This window comes from Babylonia areolata, chromosome 4, assembly GCF_041734735.1.
Source record: "Babylonia areolata isolate BAREFJ2019XMU chromosome 4, ASM4173473v1, whole genome shotgun sequence".
In the NCBI taxonomy this organism is placed as follows: domain Eukaryota; kingdom Metazoa; phylum Mollusca; class Gastropoda; order Neogastropoda; family Buccinidae; genus Babylonia; species Babylonia areolata.
This window is the reverse complement of record NC_134879.1, coordinates 41,758,923-41,782,002: the sequence shown is the minus strand read 5'-3', so window position 1 is coordinate 41,782,002 and position 23,080 is coordinate 41,758,923. Positions and strand designations below refer to the sequence as shown.

General features: G+C 41.1%; 2 protein-coding genes and 1 long non-coding RNA gene across 3 annotated transcripts in view; 2 read left to right on the top strand and 1 right to left on the bottom strand.

The window, feature by feature from the left end:
• LOC143281188 (uncharacterized) overlaps nucleotides 1-4,356 on the top strand; it is a 446,958-nt gene extending 442,602 nt beyond the window's left edge. The window contains exon 21 of the mRNA XM_076586227.1: nucleotides 1,573-4,356. Coding sequence (XP_076442342.1) covers nucleotides 1,573-1,761 — 189 coding nt within the window. The 3' untranslated portion in view covers nucleotides 1,762-4,356. The remainder of the gene's footprint in view (nucleotides 1-1,572) is intronic.
• On the bottom strand, nucleotides 3,944-17,681 carry LOC143281189 (uncharacterized). Its single transcript, XR_013055107.1, has 3 exons — nucleotides 17,541-17,681; nucleotides 5,263-5,393; nucleotides 3,944-4,076 (listed from the first exon to the last, which is right to left on the bottom strand). It is a non-coding gene; the product is annotated as an uncharacterized LOC143281189 (long non-coding RNA).
• LOC143281356 (uncharacterized) lies at nucleotides 11,531-15,763 on the top strand. The gene is made up of 4 exons (XM_076586560.1): nucleotides 11,531-11,622; nucleotides 12,079-12,201; nucleotides 12,997-13,208; nucleotides 15,636-15,763. The coding sequence occupies exons 1-4, from the start codon at nucleotides 11,531-11,533 to the stop codon at nucleotides 15,761-15,763; spliced, it is 555 nt and encodes a 184-aa protein (XP_076442675.1).
• Nucleotides 17,682-23,080: the final 5,399 nt, after the last annotated feature.

Genomic DNA, 23,080 nt, shown 5'->3' with positions numbered 1-23,080 from the left:
AAGAAAAACCAAGGAGTGCGCTAAACTTGGGTGGGTCCGAATCATGATAAGGTAGGTCCACATCATACACTTGTATCTACAATTGTAACTGTTTTTACCCCCACCTTGCCCCGTTTTGGGGAGAGAATGCTGGATAAAGTTCTCATTTCCTTAACCCATAGAACGCAAAGGGTTTTTGGTTGTTGTTGTTTTTTTTTTTTCATCATTCCAGTTTGTTTCTCAAGGAGGCGTCACTTTTCGGACAAATCCATATACGCTGCACCACACGACCAGCAACATAACCCAGTGTGCTTATTTGTGTCTATGCAAGTGGATTTCTTCTACAGAATTTGGACAACTCATTGCCATGGGTTCTTTTTCAGTTCGCAAGGTCATCCAAATGACTTTAATTTCAGTTCAATTTTCCAGTCAAACTCTGAAGAAAAGGTGAGTGAGGGTTCAAATTCGTCTCAACCAATCTGTTAGGACCTGCCAGTGCCAGAAGCTCCCTATACTTTAGTAACTCAAGGAGGCGTCACTGCATTCGGTCAAATCCATATACACCACATCTGCCAAGTAGATGCCTGACCAGCAGCGTAACCCAACGCACTTAGTCAGGCCTCGAGGAAGGATGGAGAAAAAAAAAAAAAAAACTGGGTTAATTGGCATTTCCACACACTGCAGGTAATATAATATATATTAACCAGTCACTTCATTTGATATGCACACAATCAAATTGTGGTAATTGGTGGTTTATTCATTTGATTTCAAGGAGAGAAGTTCATGGTCTTATTATCTGCATGTGAAATTCAGCCAGAAAAAAAAAAAAATAGCCTACCTCCAAACTGGAGATTTGTTCATTCCACCCCTCTGCCCCAAAAATAGTATGGCTTTGTAGATTCTTTTCCCCCCATCGATTAAAAAAAAAAAAAAGACCTTGTGGCATACAGTCAATGCATGCAGCAGCCTTCCCCAGGTCAAAATGGTTTTGTTTCTACTGGCACAGTACATGGACTAAATTGGCCACAAAGGCAAAACATCAGAACCAGCTGCATTGCAGTCTGCCTCCTTCACTGCTGATCCAGGTACACGTGTCCGCATAACTGTCCCTTGTGATCTGACATTCTGCACCAGAATGTACAGTTATACTGTCCTTGGTCGATGCCAGGGTCACCAAGTCTCTGCTGCCGAAACACTGGTCAAAATTCTTGCATTTCTACCACCTTTTGTTAAATACTTGTCGGACATGGCTGCTCCCCACTCTCCCTGAAAGGTGACCTACGAAGCTAGAGAATATGAGCGCACTGGTTCAAATCCCATAGGCACCAGTATTTTCTCCCCCTCTGCTAGCACACGTAAAAGAACCCACAGCAACAAGGCGGCTTGTCCCTGGCAAAATTATGAAAAAAAAAAAATAAATAAAATTCCACTTCAATTGGAAAACTTGCTGGCAGCAATAAAGGGGAGAGCAGCCAAAATTCAGAGAGAAATATTCTGTTAACGATGTGTTGGCAATGCAGTGTTGATTATTCTGTGAACAATGTACCACCAGTTTGATGTTGACCACTGAACGCTGTGTGTGTGCGCGTGCAGTGCCGGAACGGGGATCGGGGCAAGGACCGCGGCAAGGAGGCGCACTGCAAGCAGCCCATGCAGGAGGAGGGGAGCAAACCAGAGCTCATCGATGCCAAGGATCGCATCTCCCTGGAGGATGGCGGCTGGGGCTGCAAGTTCCTTATGTGCTTCTGCAAGTCCGGGTCCTCCCGGGGAACAGACGTCTGACGGGACCCTCTGTTCACCTCACCTGGAAACCAACTTTAGTGCAATTACAGTTCTTCAGAAACGAATGCCTTCATGAAGAGCTCAAGAATTTCTTAACAATGCTGGACTTCACTGAACAAGTGGAAAATAAAACTCTTTAGTGTGAAGAAGAGTTCATAAACTTGGAATAGCAAATTTATAAATGATGCGAGACATTTGGCCTTTTATAACTTTCACATTGTCAGATGAAACACTATTTCGACACCTTGAGAGCATACTGAAGCCTTTGTAACACAAGGTTAATTAAATCATGATGCATTTTGTAACCAGGCATGGCTGTTCAAGGGTGATTCTGTGGCATGTCAGAATGGTTCTGTGGAGTGCTAAAGCCACATTTACATCCACCTCTCTGTGAGAACAAGCTGCAGACAAAGTTTGTTTTTTAAAAGTTTCGTCCAAATAAATTTTAGTTTCTAAATAACACACATTTCGTCATGCATTTCGACAACAGTTTTCAACAATGGAACAAAGAGGCAGCTACCTCATATCGCGTCATTTTGTTTCGATTTCCCCCCACCCATTTTGTCAACCGAAGCTAAGACAAGGGGTTCTCTTTCACTGGTCGAGAGGGTCGTCTCTTGCTGAGGAGACGTGAGGAATTTCAGAGCTGTTGCGGGTACCTGAGCAAGCTGTTTAGTCTGGAAATGGTGTGACATTTTTCTTGGGCACAACAGGTCAACAGCAGATTGACTTTTAAGTCCTGAATGGACTTGCAGGTGAAAAGCCAACAACTTTGATGCTTCCCACTGTTCTGAGCCAAAGAAACTGCCTTTCATTATTGACGAAGCGGGTGTTCCTTCACACGGTGTAGCACAGTCTGACTGCAAAGTCCAGATAAGACTGCTATCCTGAGGAAAAAAAGTTAACATGGGAAATAACCAGTCGCCCCGGTATCATTTGTATGAATGAGTGACCTCCCCTGAAGCATAAGCCATGCATTCGTCGTGTCCGAATCTGCTTTTGATGATTATATTATTATTGCACATCTGATGCGCAGTCATTACAAAAATCATGTATGCAAGATATTCGCGCGTGACTGGGCCTAGGTCATGACACCCTGTGCACAAGCTAAACTGCTGGTAATGACATTCTAAAAAAAAAAAAAAAAAAAAATGCTGCAGATGCAATTAAGTTTCGACATGTATAAACTTTCGGAACCTTGTTTGATTTGTTGTTTATGTACGTGACTGTGTAGCAACGCAATTTGTACATTTAGTCAGAGTATATTTTATCTACGCTTTTCCTATATATATACATATTATATATGATATATATTTAGCCATCTGCTGTTATTTTTTCAACAGTTGTATGTATAATATATTCGCTGGTTTTGTATCGCTAGTGTATAAACAAAAATCCTTTGGATAAAAAAACAAAACAACTCTGATGTGATCTGTTAGAGATGTCCTCAGTGACAATGATGAATTTAGTGATCTGTTCATGTGTGTAGTGATCTGCAAAAAAAAAAAAAAAAAAAAAAAAAAAAAAAAAAAAACACTTGGAAAAGAGGATGTGGCCATAGAGGGATGATTATCACAATATGAAGAACATGGCAGACAATAAGCAATTAAGCTGCTGCGTGCTCATTTCATCCTGTCGGTGGTTCTTTCCTTAACCCCTTTACTGCTGATGCTTTATGAAAAAAAAAAGATCAGTGTAGCACAATAAAAATGTGCAGTTGCTTTTTGTCGTTGTATATTGATATAAGCGGTGTGATTCATTTTGCTGAGGAAAAGTAACACAGTCCAAAGAGGAGAAAGTCCAGATAACGACTGATGATGGACATCTTGGCCTCTAAGCTGACTCTTAGTGAAGTGACAAAACTTCACTGACAGACATACTCAGCAACAGCAGTCAAGGGGTTAAAGTACAAACAAAAGTGTCTGTATGCGAGGGTTAACAGCTATGTGGGTTCAAATCAAAAAATCCTAGTGCAGACTCCGACACAGCCCGGCTGAAGTCTGTGACACTTTTACTTAGCCAGATAGACCAGTGTCACCAGTGTCATTTTTATCTTTGACACTTTTCCTTAGCCAGACAGACCAGTGTCGTATTTTATCTGACACTTTTCCTTAGCTAGACAGGCAGACCAGTGTCATATTTTATCTACCTGCGTGTAGTGTGGGAGGGGACTTGTCACTCCAGTATTGGCCCATCCAGCCACACCAGACACTGCATCAGGCACCACCCAGAGCACAACTCCAGTCACCTGAGGCTGACAGATTGACTCTCTCACTCTGTCTGCACGCTGGATGCTCCTAGTCAGAACATGTTGCCTGAAAAAAACCCAAAAGAAAAAAAAAAGGATAAATTTAAAACCAACAGCCACAAGAGCTGTGAATTATCTGCACTTGCTAGTTCATCATCCCAATAGCTGTATCAAAGTTGTGGCAATCAACTAACGAGACCAGGTTGTCGTGAGAATCACATGTGCGGTCTTTTTCATAAAAGCGGCAGATCCTGACAACGCTGTAGACAGTTATTACTGGTGTCACTGGGTTGCAGGTTAGTTGTGTTTGTACACATACCAATAAAAAAAAAAATAATAAAACAAAATGACAACCAATGAGTTGTACCATGGCAAAATTATGTAGAAAAATCCCCAATGATAGTTAAATACAACAGAAAAAATACATCTAAATATGGGTGGCACTGCACTGTGGCAACACGCTCTTCCCAGGAAGGAGAGCATCCTGAATTTCACATGAGAAATTTTATGGCAAAGAAAAACAATGCAATGCATTACAACAATTCTATTTACACAATGCAATACATTACAATACAAAACAATCCATTCTGTTACCACTTGCTTACAGTCACTTTTGTGAAAGAGGGGGTGGGCGGGTGTGGGGGGCGGGGGTTGTGAGCACACGTTGGTGGTGGGATTTGTTTATTTCAATGGGGACTCATAAAGCTGACTTCTTGTGAGGTTCCCAGCGTGTGTGTGTGTCTGTACGTGTGTACGTACGGTCAATGTTTACTCAGGTCTTGTCCAATTCTGTGTTGTCCTTTGATAGTTGGTTCCCAGACAACCGTAGACTTGTTATAATTATTGATGTGACTGTGTAGCGGTTAGCTTGGCTTCCTACAGCATGCTACTTCTGCTGTTGCTGCTGCTGTTGCTGTTGCTAGAGCGATGTAAATGTTTATGTACATTTTACTAATAATAAACTTAACTGTGCAACATGATAATAATAAAGAAGTGAATAAAAGAACGCTTGTTTGGAAGTTAGTGTGTTTGTGCTTGTGTGTGTGTGTGTGTGTGTGTGTGTGTGTGTTTGTGAGAGAGAGGGGGAGAGAGAGAGAGAGAACAATACCAACGCGAATTAAAATGGTTCATTAAGTTTGAGGTTATCTGGATCCTACCAACAGAAGAAACAACAGAATTCAGAAGATTACTGATGACTAGCTAAAACAGCAAACCACATGCAATACACATGGTTCTGTTCAGAAACACCTCACCTGTCACTCTCTTGTCTGGTTTGCCTGCATCCTCCATTCCTTCCAGCGAATACACATCTCTGCCTTCCAACTCATCGTTGGAAAATATCTGAGCACATTACTCCTCTTCCTGCAATGTCTCCTTTGGCTCCCTGTCTCACACAGAATAAAAAGTACAAGGTAAGCACACTGTGTTTGAAATGTTTTCACACACGTACCCCTTCAGATCTCCATGACTGTTTTATCAATGTAATCAGAAAAAAAGCTTCATATGTGATTTTTTTTTTTTTTTTTTAAATAAAAGTATGTATAGCTAGTGTCACCTACACCACCCCTATTCCCAAATTCCCCTTCTCTCCCCTTTCCCTTCACCCCCACCCCTCTGTCCCATCTCCCTCAAACACCTGCTGTATAAAAACCACTCCATGTGGCCCTGCTATTGGTATGAGGAAAGAGCGGGAGAGTGTGAGTGAGTGCATGCACCATTATCAATCCCCTCTCTGTTCTTCTATCACAAACCCAAACTTCTTTACAATTTGAGGAGGAAGCGGAGGGTTCACTGAAGAGAGAGGAACAGAGGGGATGAATGATTTTGCATGCACTCACTCACTCTCCTTCAACCACCAACAACAGGGCCACATGGAGTGGTTTTTACAGAGTATTTACTATAACCTCAGAATAAACATGGGTAAGCAGCAGGCATTTCCTGAGCAGCACCTACTAAGCAGTTCACCGTACTTAGCACTGACTCAAATCTTAGCAACACACATCTTCATGTGAAGCAGTAAGCATCTTAAATCAACACACAGACATCTAACCAGTTCCTACTAAGCACAAGCAGGTCCTACCTCGTCTGCAATGGCACAAACTTTCAGACACCTTTGTCAGATCAAAAACCCTATAAGCATATGAACCTGTTACCATGTCGCATTTGCAAACTGGTTACACAATCACTTAGGCAAACAGCAAATTAACCGACGAAGATGGGGACAGGGGGGCAGGGATTTGGGGCACAGTGTCAGTGTGACCACTATGGATGAACCTTGGAAGGGGTGGGAGGGGAGATAAGGTGGTGGAGTTGTGGAGGAGGTTGGGCAATGTGTCTGTCCAATTTCAAACAGTGAGTTGGGAAGGATGATGGGCAATGTCCCAGTGTAACCTGAAGAGACCAAAATGTGTAAAACAGAACTGGGCACAAGTATTATTATTATTATCATTATCAATAGCATTTATTCCGAATCTTGAAAATAAACCCAAAGCATTTACAAATTACAAACAAAAACAAAACAACAAAAACAAAAACAAATATCAAAAAAGAAAAAACTGGACACATGATACAATTCACCCCCCCCCCCCCCCCACACCCCCCCCCCCCCCCCCCCCCCCCCCCAGACACACACCCAAACACACAACACACACACGTCATAATACACAATCATGAATAGCATAATCAAAAATACATCCTACAAATTCTTAAACTCTCAAACTCACTCACTCACTGATAGTCATTTTAGTTCATACTGGAAAGGGATAAGCAGTTGAGAATTATTCAGGAGGGGAAAAGGTGCGTCTTCAGACTGGATTTGAAAAGACTGCAGTGAAGATAAATGACGGAGAGACTGAGGAAGTTGATTCCAAATCCAAAGAATGGGGGCTTGGTATAAAAAAACTGCATTGGCCACATGATTTGGTTTGAGCAGGGGGGATCCTAAGCAGGCGGGTGTCAGACGCATACAAAACTCCCTAAACACCATCAGGCAACCTACATTCTTGGCGCAAAATATATGCAACAAAATGAGTGTGCCCAATATCAATCATTGAAAAAGACCAAAAAAAATGTTTATTTCTGGGAGAAAAGAATGGAAAAAGACCAGCAAGGCAGAAAATAAGAAAGGAGGAGACAACAAAAAGAAAACACCAGAAACAAAGAGCTATAAACGGGGAATATTCATGCTCAGAATTTCCAGAAAATTGGAATACAACATAACTGAGTCCAAAGCATCTCTGCTTCATAACAGTTAAAAGCCACTCATCATATATTAACTGATCCTGCTTATTTACTTACTGGAATCATCTTCGTTCATGGGCTGCAACTCCCACATTCACTCATATGTACACGAGTAGGCTTTTACGTGCATGACTGTTTTTACCCCACTATGCAGGCAGCCATACTCCGTTTTCAGAGGTGTACATACTGGGTATGTTCTTGTTTCCATAACCACCAAACGCTGACATTGATTCAGGATCTTTAACGTGTGTATTTGATCTGCTTGCATATACACACGAAGGGGGTTCAGGCACAAGCATGCCTGCCACATTTACCAAAAAAACCGTCAAAGACAAACCCACAAAACACAGTTCATGACACAGTATCCCACCCATTCAGCTCCATATGGCAGATAAGACTAGGCCATGCTGAGGATGCCAACCATTACACTTAATTCATCATCCTCAGATTACAAAAAACTGTAAAAAAAAGGGAAAAAAAACCAACAATACTCCAAAGCCAAACAAAAAATACAGTAATACAGCAATATAGGCAAATAACACTACAGAATGGGCAGCTGGTGCCCATCCCAGTGTTTACATCTCACTTCCTAATCACCAGAGCAAAACAGCACAGATAGTACATCATAGACTGCAGAAAAGAGAAAACAAGTGTGCTTGAAAAAAAGAAAGGGGGATGGACTGGGAAGGCATAAAAAGGAAACAGTGAAGACAGAAAAAATGCAGAAACAAAGAGTGATAGAAATGAGGAAATTTCTAGCATAGAATTTTCAGAAGGCGGGGATGCTATTTATACTGAAAGGCCCCCAGCATCCCCACGGGGGATAAGGTAAAAAAAATTATGACAAATCAAGAATAAGTCCGGATAGTTTCATCACACCAATTTCTGACGGGAAAAATGTCCCACTGGATGAAGGTGAGAAAATAAACTTGTTGAGGTACCCAGTTCATTGCTCTGTGCACACATCACAAAATCCGAAAGTCTATAATATATCATCATCATCTTCGTTCGTGGGCTGCAACTCCCACGTTCACTCGTATGTACACAAGTGGGCTTTTACATGTATGACCGTTTTTACCCCGCCATGTAGGCAGCCATACTCCATCTTGGGGGATATATCTATATAATTATGGAATGCAGGAATCACTCAAGTCCTGATGAAGAACAAGCCTCGAGCGAGGCCTTAAGCACTACAAGTTCAATTCCTATTGACAAAGTCAAAAACTACTCTCAGAACTGCAGACCGTTGTATCCAATAGTTCTATCAAAGACAGCTGATGTTCTGGCACTACCAGTGGCATTATCATTAAGGATGTCACTAAGTGAAATCGAGAAGGATCTTGGGGTACATGTAGACAAAAAACTCAGTTTTAGAGATCAAGTATCAAAGGTTACCACCAAGGAAAATCTGATAGTTGGGAGTGATCCCTAGAACATTCAACCACCTCATAGAGGATCTGTACAATTAAAAACCCTTGTCAGACCCAGCCTTGAGTACGGCCATTCAGATTGGCAGCCGCATCTGATAACATTTTAAGCTGAGCAAATCTCACTACAAACTGAACGTAAGAAGTTCCTTTACAGAATGAGTTGTAAACTCCTAGAATAGTTTGCTAGACACAGTCGTAACGGCGCCAACAGCCTCAACCTTCAAGAATAGACTCAGTGCACACTGGGCCACACTACCCTCAGTGTACAATCCAGTATGCTACACATAGGTAGTCCACGCATGCCACAAAGTGTCTTTTTCTACCTTTTTGACGAACAGGCCTCAAACATCAAACAACTTCAAGTGTGTGCTTCTTTTCTTCCTGTAATGTCCAACGGTAGTCACCGACATATACTGACATTTACTGATTTAGGGGGCCGTAGCACTTGGGTGAGTGGGGTGGAAATGGGGACAGAGAGAGAAACTCAGAAAGCCTAACAGTCTTTATAAAAAATGAAATAAAATAAATAAATAAAGGGAATAGGGGGTGCACAGAGGGAACCAAGCAGCACAAACTATGTCGCCGTCAAAAAATTATTTAAGACTCAAGACATATATACAGCATTTTAAAAGAAAGCAATACGGCAAGTTTATTACTTTAAAATCTTTTCATATCTTTTTCTTTTTACAGATTCCGACTGAGATCTGGCGCAAACAAATGACAAAGCGTATCATTTAATCAGCTGGGAACCTTTGCCTTGAAATGTATAATAGATCCCGTCGACTGGGTCCAAAACAACAATTTTCCTTTCCATCAATTTCACAAAGACATGAACAAGTATGTGTGCTGTGGATAAAATGATGCTTCAAACTGACATTCAGTGTGTCAAGTCTCTCCAAAGTCGAACCCAGATGAGGCTGATGTTGAATTCAAAATAGATCTATCAGTTCGAATACTTGAATGGCAGATATTTGACACACTCGAAGTAAACATAGACGATTAAAGCAAATAACTGGAGTAATTATAAAACAAAAAATATTTTTTTGGAAACTTGCAAATATACTCGTCGAAATAGATCTAGTTCAAAGTCCTTTTGTCGGAACAGGCGATTTCCACTAGCAACTAAATTTTGTCATTTCGGTGACCAAGAAAAACCGGCAATGCAGACGCGCATCCGCACGCGATTCCCGCTAAAAAATAACCGGGGAGTCCCGACGAAATGTTCCCGACGAAAGCGTGTGCACAACCTCCCTGATGCTGATTTGGCAAAGGGAATGTGGGTAAGGAGTAGACGGAAAAACCGATCGAATCCTTCCATTAAACTACTAAAAAATATATTTTTTCATACCTGCATTGCAGAATGCATGAAATTATATAGATATCTAGCCTGAAAAACACCCCACACCGGTTAAGTCCAATCTTAGTGTCCTAAATTATTGCACCCATTCAAACGAAAATTTTCGCGAACTTTGCAATGGTGGCATAATAGGGCTTGAGAATATGACGTCATGCGCGGTTGGACAAACGAAAACTAAACTACATGACACAGTGCTAAACTATGATCGTCTCCAGAAAGATACCGAGTAATGCCACTCACTTGCTGCATTATCGGTTGTACAACCTGAGGATATAATACTGAATCGGGACTCACTGGGTATCGATTTTTAACTATTTCCCATAGCTGAAACTACAGCAGGAGGTTGAAGAAGTCACAAAACAAGGAGGCAGACATGTATCGCAGCTATCCGGCGCACCACAGTTACGTTTTGCGTGTTTGCTTTTGCGTGTTTGCGTGTTTGTTCAAAACATTTCTGTGGAGATAACAAGTTGTTAGCTACGAAATAAAGTGAATTCTGAAGTGTTCTCTCCAGATAGGCTAGTTTTCATTCCACGTGTTGAAGCTTTGGCTAACACGTGGTTTTTCAGTGAATTAATTCTGACCCGTGTTCAGATGAAGGCCCACAATCTGTTGGCTTATATGGCTTCACTACAGGACTTTGCCTAAAAAATACGATGTTATCCAACAACTGATTTTATTTGTCTGTCTTTTAGTTTCATCAGTCGCGACCTGTGTCTGTTATTGTTAGTTTCATCAGTCTCAACCCAGTTCCCTTCTGATGAACAAAGGAGAGATAATTAATGTGGGCCTAGGTTGTCAGTTGCTTTTCAATGTCATTGTACGAGGGTCATTCAATAAATAAGGTGAATTTTTCGGTATAAGGACTTCTAATACAGATAGAAGCTTACTCTTTTTTTTTTTACTTCTTTTTCACATGGATTTAATTTGTTTTGCAGATTAAAAAAAACTTTGAGAGTTTTGGCGATTAACAAAGATGGCCGACCAAGAAGGGTGCTACTTTTTACCCAAATGACCCCAAATGACACCAAATTACGCCAAATTACCCGAAATGACGGCAAAATCTCTTTGAATGAACGCATTTTTGTGTCTGTGTGTGATTTGGTGTTGAAAGTTTGAGTGCCGAGTGGGGTATGAGGGGGTGCTTTGGAAACAAAAGTGCGTTCCGGTGCAAGATAAGTACTAGTAATAACATCAAACATGATAATATAATATAATAAGCTGTCCATGTTTACCACCTTTCAGTTAGCGCCACAATGTGTCTTTTTCAAAGAAGATTTCTAACTTTTGTTTCAAGCGAGTTCCGATTCCGGTTACTTTCGAAACTAAAACTTAAATTCTTAGAAAGTTATTGTCGCTCACTATTGAGTAGTGTTCACATGCCGGCATTCACGATCAAACGGGAGAGCTGAGTGAGAGCAATTCACTATCACTAATCACACTTTTCAAGTGATACAACTTGACAGGGTGCCCACTTGACATATCTTGTACGACATGCGGCGACGATACCCCTGTACGACTTGGACACACTGTGGTGTGAATAACAGCAGTGTCGAGTGTTCAACCTGCCAAGGATGGGTCCACAGGTAAGCCATGACAGATTTTATTTACAGAGACTCCCACCTTAACCAATTTACAAAAGGAACATAAACCATTTATACTTGCTCCAATAGCCTTTAAGACCACATTTGTTCCTATAATTCTATGTATAATGCGCAGCTGTAGCCATTTAAGAGACGTGTCACTAATTTTGTGTACTTTATGAAAGCATGTCTTCCAATTAATATCCTTGTTCATTTTAGTGTTCCATTGACGGCAACAGTTTGGCTCGACTGAACAACAATTTAAAGTTTCATGCGATGATGTTACATGTTTAATGTTTTATTTTCAATCTCATTTACGCTGTCCACGAGACAAATTCCTTGTTTTTAAACTTGGCAATAAATTATCCTGTATGCTGTATCTTTATACGTCTGTTTGCTCTCTCTCTCTCTCTCTTACATCTAAAAAAACTCAAGGAACGATTTATTTTTGTATCACAGACGGTGTGTGCCCTTGACATATGAAACCCTGGAGCAGTGGTCTGAGGAGGATCTCACTTTCGTATGCAGAGCATGCGCATTCTCGGATGATGGAACATATGATTCCATAAAAGCACTTCAGAGGTAAGTGTTGGTATGGTGATCACCACTATAATTGACCTGCTCAGGTTAGTCGATTTCGATGTGACTGGCATCCCTTGCAAGGCCTCACGATCCCAAATAAAAAAGAACGTTCCATTGACTCCAAAGCGAATATTCGGTCTTAATTCTCTCATTTCCTCTAAAGGCTATAAGTAAAGAGACAATAAGGTGGGGACACTCAATAAAGATAGACGAGACGAAAAAACGTGACGTTTCGAGGTTGCTCTTTGTCAAACAAAACACAGTACAAACAAAAGGGAGAGGGAAATTACATCACATAGAATCTAGACCTAGGGGTTGAATAGAACAAGTAAACGACAACTAGCAGAGAAAGGGTCCAAGAAAGATGAAAATAATTAGAAGAAAAGGGATGGAAGAAAGGACGGAAGGGGAGGAGAAAAGAGCAAAATATACAAAGATAACTACTAAGAGTACATAGAAAATAAAACTAAGAAATAAATGAACTGGCCTGAGTAGCAAAAAATTATAATTTTGTCAAAGAAAATTCAAAGTAAAAAATACACTGATAACTCACAACCAGTGGGTTATACAACTAGCAAATAAACATTCTCTCAAATAACAGCCAAACCCTAATCACTACTATTTCATTACAAGTTGGACAATTTATTTTTAAATGGTGCTGAGCCCAATAGGTAAATTTTTTACATGGAATGATATTGCTCTTTTCCATGTAATAATTCCTTTATCAATTATGTATCATGACTTTTTAACCAACCCAAACAACTATGTTTTTAAGAGTTGGACGATTGTTTTCAGACTCCAAGACGCCCAAAGTGAAACGATAGAGAAAGAGAAACAAGGCAGGAGTGAGAAGTTGCTCTTGGAGACATACGAAGTGAAACTACCTACTTTGTCAGGAGCTGCCGACTCAAACGTCCTTCAAGTGGATAAAGTGTCGCAGGATATTTTGGGGAGATTTCATCCAATCATGTTGGAAACCCATGTTCCCGTTTCTGTGATGGGTGACGGTAATTGTTTGTTCCGTGCTGTTTCTCGAGCATTATATCAAACTGAACAATACCACTCATTGATCAGATTGTTTGCAGCCATTGAGGTGGCAACAGAAGGAAAACACTATGATATCAATCACACTAACTTTGTTGATCATTTTTCTGATCCAAGAATTTTCTTTGAATCTTATGAAAATGTGCTAAAAGATGTTTGCACATATCATGGTTACTGTGGGATGATGGCAATTAGTGCCATCAGTGCATCGTTGGGAATTGCCATTCAGTCATACTGTCCTCCCACACAAGCAGCATATTTTCTCACTGAGCCATTATCGAGAGAGATCAGGGGACGGGGTGTTACCAGTCGACAAAGTCCTGTGGTTGTTTTGATGTGGACACAGTCACATATGCCAACCCAAGCAAAAGACTTTCGACCAGACCACTTTGTTCCACTGTTGGACAAAAGGAAGTCAACCTGTACCAATGATGATCCATGTGATAATGACTCACCTGTGCAAGTTGATGATGACTCACCTGTGCATGTTGATGATGTTCATACTCATGATGATGATGCTCATGACGATGATGATGTACATGATGGTGATGCACATAACAATGATGATGCACATGACAACGATGATGCACATGATGATGATGATGAACATGACGATGATAATGCACATGATGATGATGAGGAGGAGGAGGATGCACATGATGATGATGATGCACATGACAATAATGGTGCACATCATCATGATGATGATGATGATGATGATGATGCATATGATGATGATGCATATGACGATGATGATGCACATGTTGATGACAATGATGATGCACATGATGATGATACACGTGACAATAATAAGGGATCTGAAAGCAAACTTCCATATGGTAAATTTTTAGATGCTAATAAACTTGTGGGACTTTTGCAAAGTGTTCCCTTAGATCAGAGTTTGTCAGATGTGCCTCGTGGAAAAAAAGATGTCTTTTTTGTTGTTAACAACGAAAATAATGTCAAAAGACGTGCAGAAGGAAAAGCATCTCATTACTGGGATGACCGAGGAGCCTGGCGGGAGGGGACAACAAGCAAAACACATTTCCTTAAAGACAAAAACGGAATCAAAACCATTTACTTCCGCCAAAATCAATATCATGTTCAAAAGAAACAGGCCAAGAAAATAATATATGTACCTTTGGAATCCCAACCCAATCAGGATGAAGTTATAGTTCTTCACTATACTATGCAAAACATGGGACTGGACAATCCTATGAGAAAAGGGTTGCATGGCTTGTTTCTGGCGGTTTTGCGCCAATTGCTGTACATGAATTCAAAGGTAAATGCCGGACTCCAAATCCACATTCTTCACATTAGAATGCATCCCAAAGCCATGGAAAAAATGAAGGAGGATACAAAAACAAAGAAACCAATGGTGATATATCGAGAGGGTGATCTTTTTGAAGGACCAACAAACAAACGTCAAGTTTATAATGCAAAAGCACGGACACAAACTTCATACAAGAACAAGGTCTCCACAAAGCAAATTTTTCTGACCAACTTGCAGCACTTGAGGAGATGCAACAAAATGTTCCATTCGTTCAGCTTATCATGAGGCAACACAAGAAAGTGCCATGCATTATTCTTTACAATGCAGACCAAATTCAAGATTTAAAGAGATTTTGTTGTCCACCCCTGTCTGCGCATTCAACCGTACTCTGTATCGACAAAACCTTTAATCTCGGGGATGTACATGTCACAGCGACAGTATACAAATGCTTAGCAGTTAAAAGAAAGCGCACAAATGATTTCCCGTTATTCTGTGGTCCAATTTTCCTACACGGAAACAGCGATACAGAAACTTTCACTTTATTTCTCCAACATCTGAGTGGGTGTCTGAGGAATTGCCCCCAAATCCCAGTGCTGGGGAGCGATGAAGAAAAAGCACTTCGGCAAGCAATGTCTTTAGCATTTCCTAACTCCATCAGACTTGTGTGCACACAGCACATGAAAAAAAACCTCATGAATGCTCTCTCTGATAAAATTGGTTGGCCCCAAAAACAAAGAAAAGAGCTTGTAAATAAGATTTTTGGCAAAATGGGCATTTTAGAGAAAGCTAAAGATCATGCAATCGTGTCAGACCAAATGACACATTTGGCAGAACAGTCAGGAAATGCAATGGTGCAAAGAATGCTTCAGCGTCTCTCAAGTTTACTAGCAGAAAACGCAAAAGCTTTGGACAGACCTGGTCTGCTCCACAGTCAATGTCGTTGGACAAACAACAATGCAGAAAGCATCAACCATTTGCTTAAGCAGGCAACAAACTGGAAGTCGCTCAAGCTTGTGGACCTTGTTTGCATGCTTCATGATGTTGTGAAAGACCAATACAGAGAGGTCAAAAGAGCAATTTGCGGGGTGGGTGAGTTTTTCTTGACTGACGAGTTCAGCAAATTTGCTGTTCCCCGAGACCATTGGCATGATCAAACAGACAAAGAGAAAAACATTACCAGAAATTTCAAAATTCTGCAAAAGAGGTGATTGTGAGAAGCACAAGCATGACAAAAGTTGCCGTTGAGGCCAAGCATAAAGGGAAAAAGCCAGGTCAGCTGAAAAGGAAAGCCACTGCAAAAACATCCAGCACGCCAAAGAAAAGAAGAAAAACTGTACAATCACAAGAGTGAACAGACATCGAAGCTCCTGATGATAATCAGTTAGGGTGACTAGGCGTGAGAAACCCGTGCTCCGCACTCAAATCAAAACCAAAGTATCAGATTAAAAGAAAAAAGGAAAAAGCTTGATTTTGTTCGCCAGTAACCTTTTCTGTTTTACATGTGGGAAACATGTACATTTTTTTTTTTTAAGGGGCCTATGTGCTAACAGTTATTACGAGTTCATGTATTCATGTTTACAAATCGTAAAAAATGAATGAAAGCTTCAATTTTTATAATCATTACTGCCTAACATTTATTTCTTAACATGCAAAACATTTTTTTTTTATTACATTTTTTATATGTTCCTTTTCCGTCCCATCAGTTACTCAGAAAGACCACTCCAGTCAATTAATTTTTCACATTGTGCTAAAATCCCTTTATTCACATATCATTACACATTATCTGAAGGCACCAGAACCTTATTTTCTGTCTTGGGTCTTATATTTTCAGAAATTTATTTAATTGAAGTTACAATGTAAAAACAGACTGACTTTTTCTGTCCCATCAGTTACCAAATTTATAACATATGTAATATGGACATATATGATGTTTGAAATCAAATGCATGTTTTTCTTGATAAATGTGCCATTGCTTGTTAGATTTGTGTGAAGAATGTTCAATAAAAGTTGATTCAAATTTACTCTGTGAGTGATTTTTTGTTGAAAAGTAGTGTCTGAATCATACTGAGACTGATGAGACTAATAATTGCAAATATTACGGGTTTCATGATTTTTTTTTTCACAATGTGGCAAATACTTTGGGAAATCATTGTGGTAATTTGGCGTAAAGACCGGGTAATTTGGCGTCATTTGGGGTAATTTGGGTAAAGCGGGTAATTTGGCGTCATTTGGGGTAATTTGGGTAAAGATCGGGTAATTTGGCGTCATTTGGGGTAATTTGGGTAAAGCGGGTAATTTGGCGTCATTTGGGGTAATTTGGGTAAAGAGTAACACCGACCAAGAAGCATGCTCCAGGATTGAACAGCGGTCAGTTATCAAGTTTTTGGTTGCTGAAGGGTGCAAACCAGTTGGAATTCATAGGAGAATGTCAACTGTGTATGGTGCCACATGTTTCAGCCGAAAAAATGTCTACAAGTGGGCTAAATTGTTTAAAGAAGGACGGAGCAGTGTTGAAAGTGACGATGAAGTCAAAAGTGTTGTGAGCGACTGGCTGAGACATCAGTCCAAAGATTTTTACGCTGAGGGAATACGGAAGCTTGTGCACAGATGGGAAAAGTGTGTGACAGTGCTGGGAGACTACGTTGAAAAATATTAAAAAAGTAAGCTTCTATCTGTATTAGAAGTCCTTATACCGAAAAATTCACCTTATTTATTGAATGACCCTCGTAGATCTTGCTCAGTTGCTTAATAACTGTTTCAAAGAAAAACACAGAAAACTGAAACATGTCTTCAGATCAGTATACAAGGTGAACATCAAACTGGATGTGCACACACACACACACACACACACACACACACTGATGTGCATACACACACACATGTGCACTGATTGACTGATGTGCGCACACACACACACACATCTCTTCACCTTGGGCACAGCAGAGTGAAAATAACAGAAAACACCCAACACAAAAAAGTAAAGAATAGGTAGGAAATATTGAAAAGTTAAAGATTTACTCACAATATCCCAGTTTTGTGATTTTCCAACAGTATTACAGATTTTACTGCCTTCTCTGCCACAAGGGAAGAGGCGCCTCTTGTCGCCAGATGCTGATCAGTGATGCTGAAGTGAGACTGTCTACAGTCATGTATGCCGCATCATTTTGTGGAATCCTTTGGGTAAAAAGTAGCAGCAATAATTGATTGCTTTGAAATTTTCATGAAAAGACCATATAATCTTCATGCAGGAGACTTGACATATTCTCATTACAATCGTACAGTGACATGTAAGTATAATACTAAAAGGCTGGGTAGGGTGAACAAGTGTCTTGTAAGCATATAACAGAGAAAAGTGGATTTTAAAATCAACTTCTGCTTGGGGATCCTTTCTTGCTGACTGTGGATTCAATATTGGAGAAAATGTGGGACCAATGTGTGCTGAAGTGAAAATTCCAAACTTCACCTTAGGCAAATGTCAGATGCATACAAAAGACACAGAACACATGAAAACTTGCCCACTTTAGAATCAATGTATACAAAAAGAGTAAATGGAAACATGGGGAGGACACAGCATGTTATCCTTATCAGATACTGAGGTAAAATTATGTGAATTTTGTCCTGTACTATGCATGTGTATGTATATCTGTGTGTGTGCAGTGTCAGTATGTGTGTTTGTTTTGTGCTGTGATAGTGTGGGTGTGAAAATGTATGCTTGAGCTGTTGGCTCACATAGCTTGAAATCAACCTCCACACCCAACACACACATAAGCCACTCTAACACACACACACACACACACACAGAGTGGCACATGTTCACAAACTCTCTCACACAGACACACACACACAAATGACACCCACAGCACACACACACACAAAGCATGCTGTGAATCATTCGCACACACACTAACACATACACTAACACACTAGACACATCACTCAGAAAACACACACCACACTCACTCACAAGCAACTGATCAAAATTTTGTTTTGATCAGTGCATACAAGCACACATACTGTCAGCACACTAACAGAACGTGCATGCGTGTGTACGCGTTTCAGTGAACAGAGTAAAATCGAAGAACACACACACACACACACACACAACAGGGTGAAAATGACACACGCAGACACCATGCAGACACAATCACTCTCAACTGAATCATACTGGTCGCCTGAAGCCATTCACAAAGCTATAAGTTTATCGATGAATGTACACCTTGCCTCAAGATCAAGCTTGTCAACGTTCTTCCTATTTCAAGTTCCTTTGCTTTTCCGTTTTACGCTTGTTAATCGATCTTGAGCACGAGATGTTCGAGCAAGTCGTCAGTAGAATCAACAAAAGTGAAGCGGACCGAAATGAAGGGAAATAACTGACAATCCTTGTTTCGTGACGTCATCGCTCGTTCCCTATATGAGAAATGACATGTTGCGTAGTCGACCCTTCTTATCAAGAAACATACAATACGACGCGAAATGACCCATACAGTAACATGAACCCGAACCGATACATCCTCTCAAGCTTCCTTGTTATTGTTGTTGTTGGTGGTGGTTGTTTTTTTATGGTTTCAAGTTTTTTTTTCTACTTGTTTCATAGTTCGCGAGACCTAAAACGGAAAGAGCAAGATGGCGGAAAGTTAGTATCTGAATACGCATCAAAACCAAGTAAAATAACGTTCAAACCAGTCACAAACCACTGAAAATGGGTTATACCTAAATGGTAATATAGTTTGATTTAAGTGAAAAAATTGCCCGGGTAAAATACGTCCCTGAATATAGATTTCAGAACATCAAAAATAAAAGTAGCAATTTTTCTTCACTAGTCATCGTTGATGGCGACATCTGTGAAAAACAGGCCACCAAAATACTCTCATGTGGTATCTCCGTCAGACAAGTTACAATGATATGTTTCACACCTAAGAACGATATCACAATAAAATTACACGCCTAAGAACGATGCCATAATAAAATTTAACAGCTTGTTGTACTTGCCACATGAAATGTCCATTCTGCTCAGCCTAACAACTTGCAAGTTGTGTCTCACAAGCCTTTGCCATCCACGTCAGTCGAAGAAAGCTTTGGGAGACATGCATATGGCGTCTTTTCGTTTTCATCGTCACGCTCCCTTGTCAGTCCACAGGCACAGTGCACCATGAGGCCAGTGTTGGGGTCAAAGGGCATGGCCGCGTCTCGTGCGGCCGGTTCAGTCCTGCTGCGATTGTCACGTGCCGCTCGGGGCTGTGCTGTGAGTGATACTGTGAGGTGAGCTGACGGTCAGGTGCCTGACACAGTCACCCTTCACCCTCCCCCTTCGCAACGCGATCTCACCCCCCACACTGTGTGAATTCAGTCTAGGTGTTCTTGCAATGCGCTGCACACATTGAGTCTTCTTATGACCGTCTGCCTCTCCCAGCTCTCTCAGTATCCGTCTCTCGTCACTTCAGTTTCTTTCTCCGTGCGCAAGCGCGCGTGCGTGTATGTCTGCGTGCTCAGACGGGTGCAATAGCCGAGTGGTTAAAGCGTTGGACTTCTGAGGGTCCCGGGTTCCCGTCGAATCACGGTGACGGCGCCTGGTGGGTAAAGGGTGGAGATTTTTACTATCTCCCAGGTCAACATATGTGCAGACCTGCTAGTGCCTGAACCCCCTTCGTGTGTATATGCAACTTGAAGCAGAAGACTGATCAAATACGCACGTTAACTGAAGATCCTGTAATCCATGTCAGCGTTCGGTGGGTTGTGGAAACAAGAACATTCCCAGCATGCACACCCCCGAAAGCGGAGTATGGCTGCCTATATGGCGGGGTAGTAAAAACGGTCATACACGTGAAAGCCCGTTATTTTTTATCAGAAATTGAACTTCCTTAGTCATCTAAAACATTTAAAATTTTCATGCCAAAAAGCTCTAAATATTATAAGAATTGTTGCACATACGGAGTGGGGTGCAGATAAGAAAACCCTTTTGCACCTCTATAGAGCACTTGTCCGTTCTAAACTTGATTATGGTTGTGTTGTCTATGGTTCAGCAAGACCTTCCTACCTAAAGATGCTGGACCCTATTCATCATCAGGGACTCCGACTTTGTTTGGGAGCTTTCCGTACTACACCGGTACATAGTTTGTATGCAGAAGCTGGAGAGCCATCTCTTTCAAATCGTAGACTGAAACTTTCTATGAACTACTACCTTAAATTAGTTTCTGAAGTAGAAAACCCAGCTCACAACAGTATTTATAAACCAAAGTTTAAATCCAGATTTGATAACAGCCCAAAGTGTACACCTCCATTGGGAATCCGAATGCTTCAATACATTCAAGAAGCCCAAATTGATCCTACATTAATAGATACTGAATTCAAAATTCCTGAGGAACCTCCATGGACTTTTGAAACTCCTGAAATCTTATTTGATCTCACCATCTTCAAGAAAGACTGTACCAGTTCATTGGTCTATAAAAAGTTGTTTTCCGAACTCTACCAGAAATATCCATTATATCAGAAAATTTTTACGGATGGCTCAAAATCTGAGGAGGGAGTGGCTGCTTCTGCTTTTTGTCCGACTTCTCCCTCCCAAAGACTCACGAAACATATTCTGTCAGACAGTTCTGTGTTTACTGCAGAGCTAACTGCTTTAAATCTAGCTTTAAATGCTATATTGCAATCATCTAATCGTAAATTTGTTGTTTTTTTTCTGACTCGCTTTCTTCTCTGGAGGCAACAGCTCATCGTAATATTGATCATCCCAAACTTCGAGAATTCTTCAGTTTGTTTACCCATCTTAAAAGAAATGGTTTTGTAATCATTCTGGCTTGGGTGCCCGGTCATGTGGGCATTCAAGGGAACGAAATAGCAGATAATCTGGCTAAGAGTGCTGTTAGAGAGAAACAATGTAAGTTTTATATTCCTTTTACTGATTTTAAACCCAAAGTTCATCGGTATACTAAAGATCTCTGGCAGAAAGAATGGAATGAACAAATAGATAACAAATTATTTAAAATACGACCAAATCTTCAAGAGACTCTGCCTATGGCTGTGGTGAATCGAAAAGAAATGACAGTGCTGTGCCGACTTCATACAGGTCATACATACATCACACATTCCTACCTCCTGAAAGGAGAAGAGGCTCCTTGGTGTATTCCGTGTGATGAACCACTCACTGTGCAACATATTCTGATTGATTGTTGGGACTTTTATGACACACGACGGGGTTTTTTTTTTTACAGCAGATTCATTGAGAACGTTGTTCCGTGATGTCCCTCCGTGGACAATATTGCAATATTTAAAAGAAATAAATATTTTTAATAGTATTTAATATAGTATATGCTTAGTACAAAAGTTGTGAAATTTTTATCATGGAGTGATCACAGTGCAGTAGAAAGCTGAAAACATTGGGGTGGCCCATCTGCGGTGATCAGACATTGAATGGTGGATAGCCCTGATATGGCCTTCATGGTCGGCTGGGCTCTAAGCAATATTTTTAATTTTTTTAAAACGTGAAAGCCCACTCGTGTGCATAAGTACGAGTGAACGTGGGTGTTGCGGCCCACGAACGCAGAAGAAGAAGTCTGCGCGCTCAGATAGCATGCCATGTATTTATGTAGCAGCACCATTCTCTGAGAGGATTTCTTTAGTACACTGACTCAGTGGCACATCGCACTGACACACACACACTGACACCGGCGCGCTCAGTCCGGGCACTCAGTGGACACGCACACGACTCCGGTTGCACACACTGACATACACACAGACACAAGCACGCGCGAGCACACATAGTTGCATGCGCCAAACGCGCACACGCAGATATGCAACCATGCACGCGCACGCACGGACGGACACACGGCACATCCATAGAGTATATATGTACAGACTGATGAACGTATGGAGTGTTGGCATTGTAGTAACGCGTCCCGTCTCAGTGAGACGGAAGCGAGCGACTGAATCTTAGTGCACTGATATTCGAATCCCACAGTTGCCAGTACTGATCCCTACCCCACCCCCCAGTCCCCTCCACCAACACCCCTCCACTAGACCTTAAGTGGTCTGGACGCTAGTCCGGCACTGCCGTTTGGATGAGACGGTAAACCGATCGAGGTCGGGGTGTGTGCAGAACCACGGCTATTAACAAATAGTAAAGGGTGGAAACTCTCTCCATTACACAAGGTACACAACTTCAAGTCAGTGATGCTTACGCTACCGATTCAGCTAGCACACAGGTAAATAAAAGGTACATTGGAACAACCCCCCCCCCCCCCCACACACACACACACGGCTATTAACTTGACGTACGTAAAAGAACCTCAGTGAACCCACGCCAACATAAGGGTTGTCTCTGGCAAAATTCTGCGCTTGAAAATCCACTTTAATTGTTCGACAGGAAAGCAAATAAAACTGCAGGCAGTATTATTATTATCATCATTACTGATTATTTTTTGTTGTTGTCAGAAACTTGGGTGGCGCTCTTAATTTGGCGATGCGCTCTCTGCCGGGCTGTTAGTGGGGACTCGGAGAGCTCGATCTGGACACACACACACACACACACACACACACACACACACCGTGACACACACACACACA

What these genes read in the sequence shown, in the direction of transcription:
- LOC143281356 (XM_076586560.1), top strand. Translation starts at nt 11,531, where the DNA reads ATGCGGCGACGATACCCCTGTACGACTTGGACACACTGTGGTGTGAAT. An exon ending in TGCCAAGGATGGGTCCACAG is followed by an intron (nt 11,623 to 12,078) that starts GTAAGCCATGAC and finishes TTTGTATCACAG; the next exon opens with ACGGTGTGTGCCCTTGACAT. An exon ending in TCCATAAAAGCACTTCAGAG is followed by an intron (nt 12,202 to 12,996) that starts GTAAGTGTTGGT and finishes GATTGTTTTCAG; the next exon opens with ACTCCAAGACGCCCAAAGTG.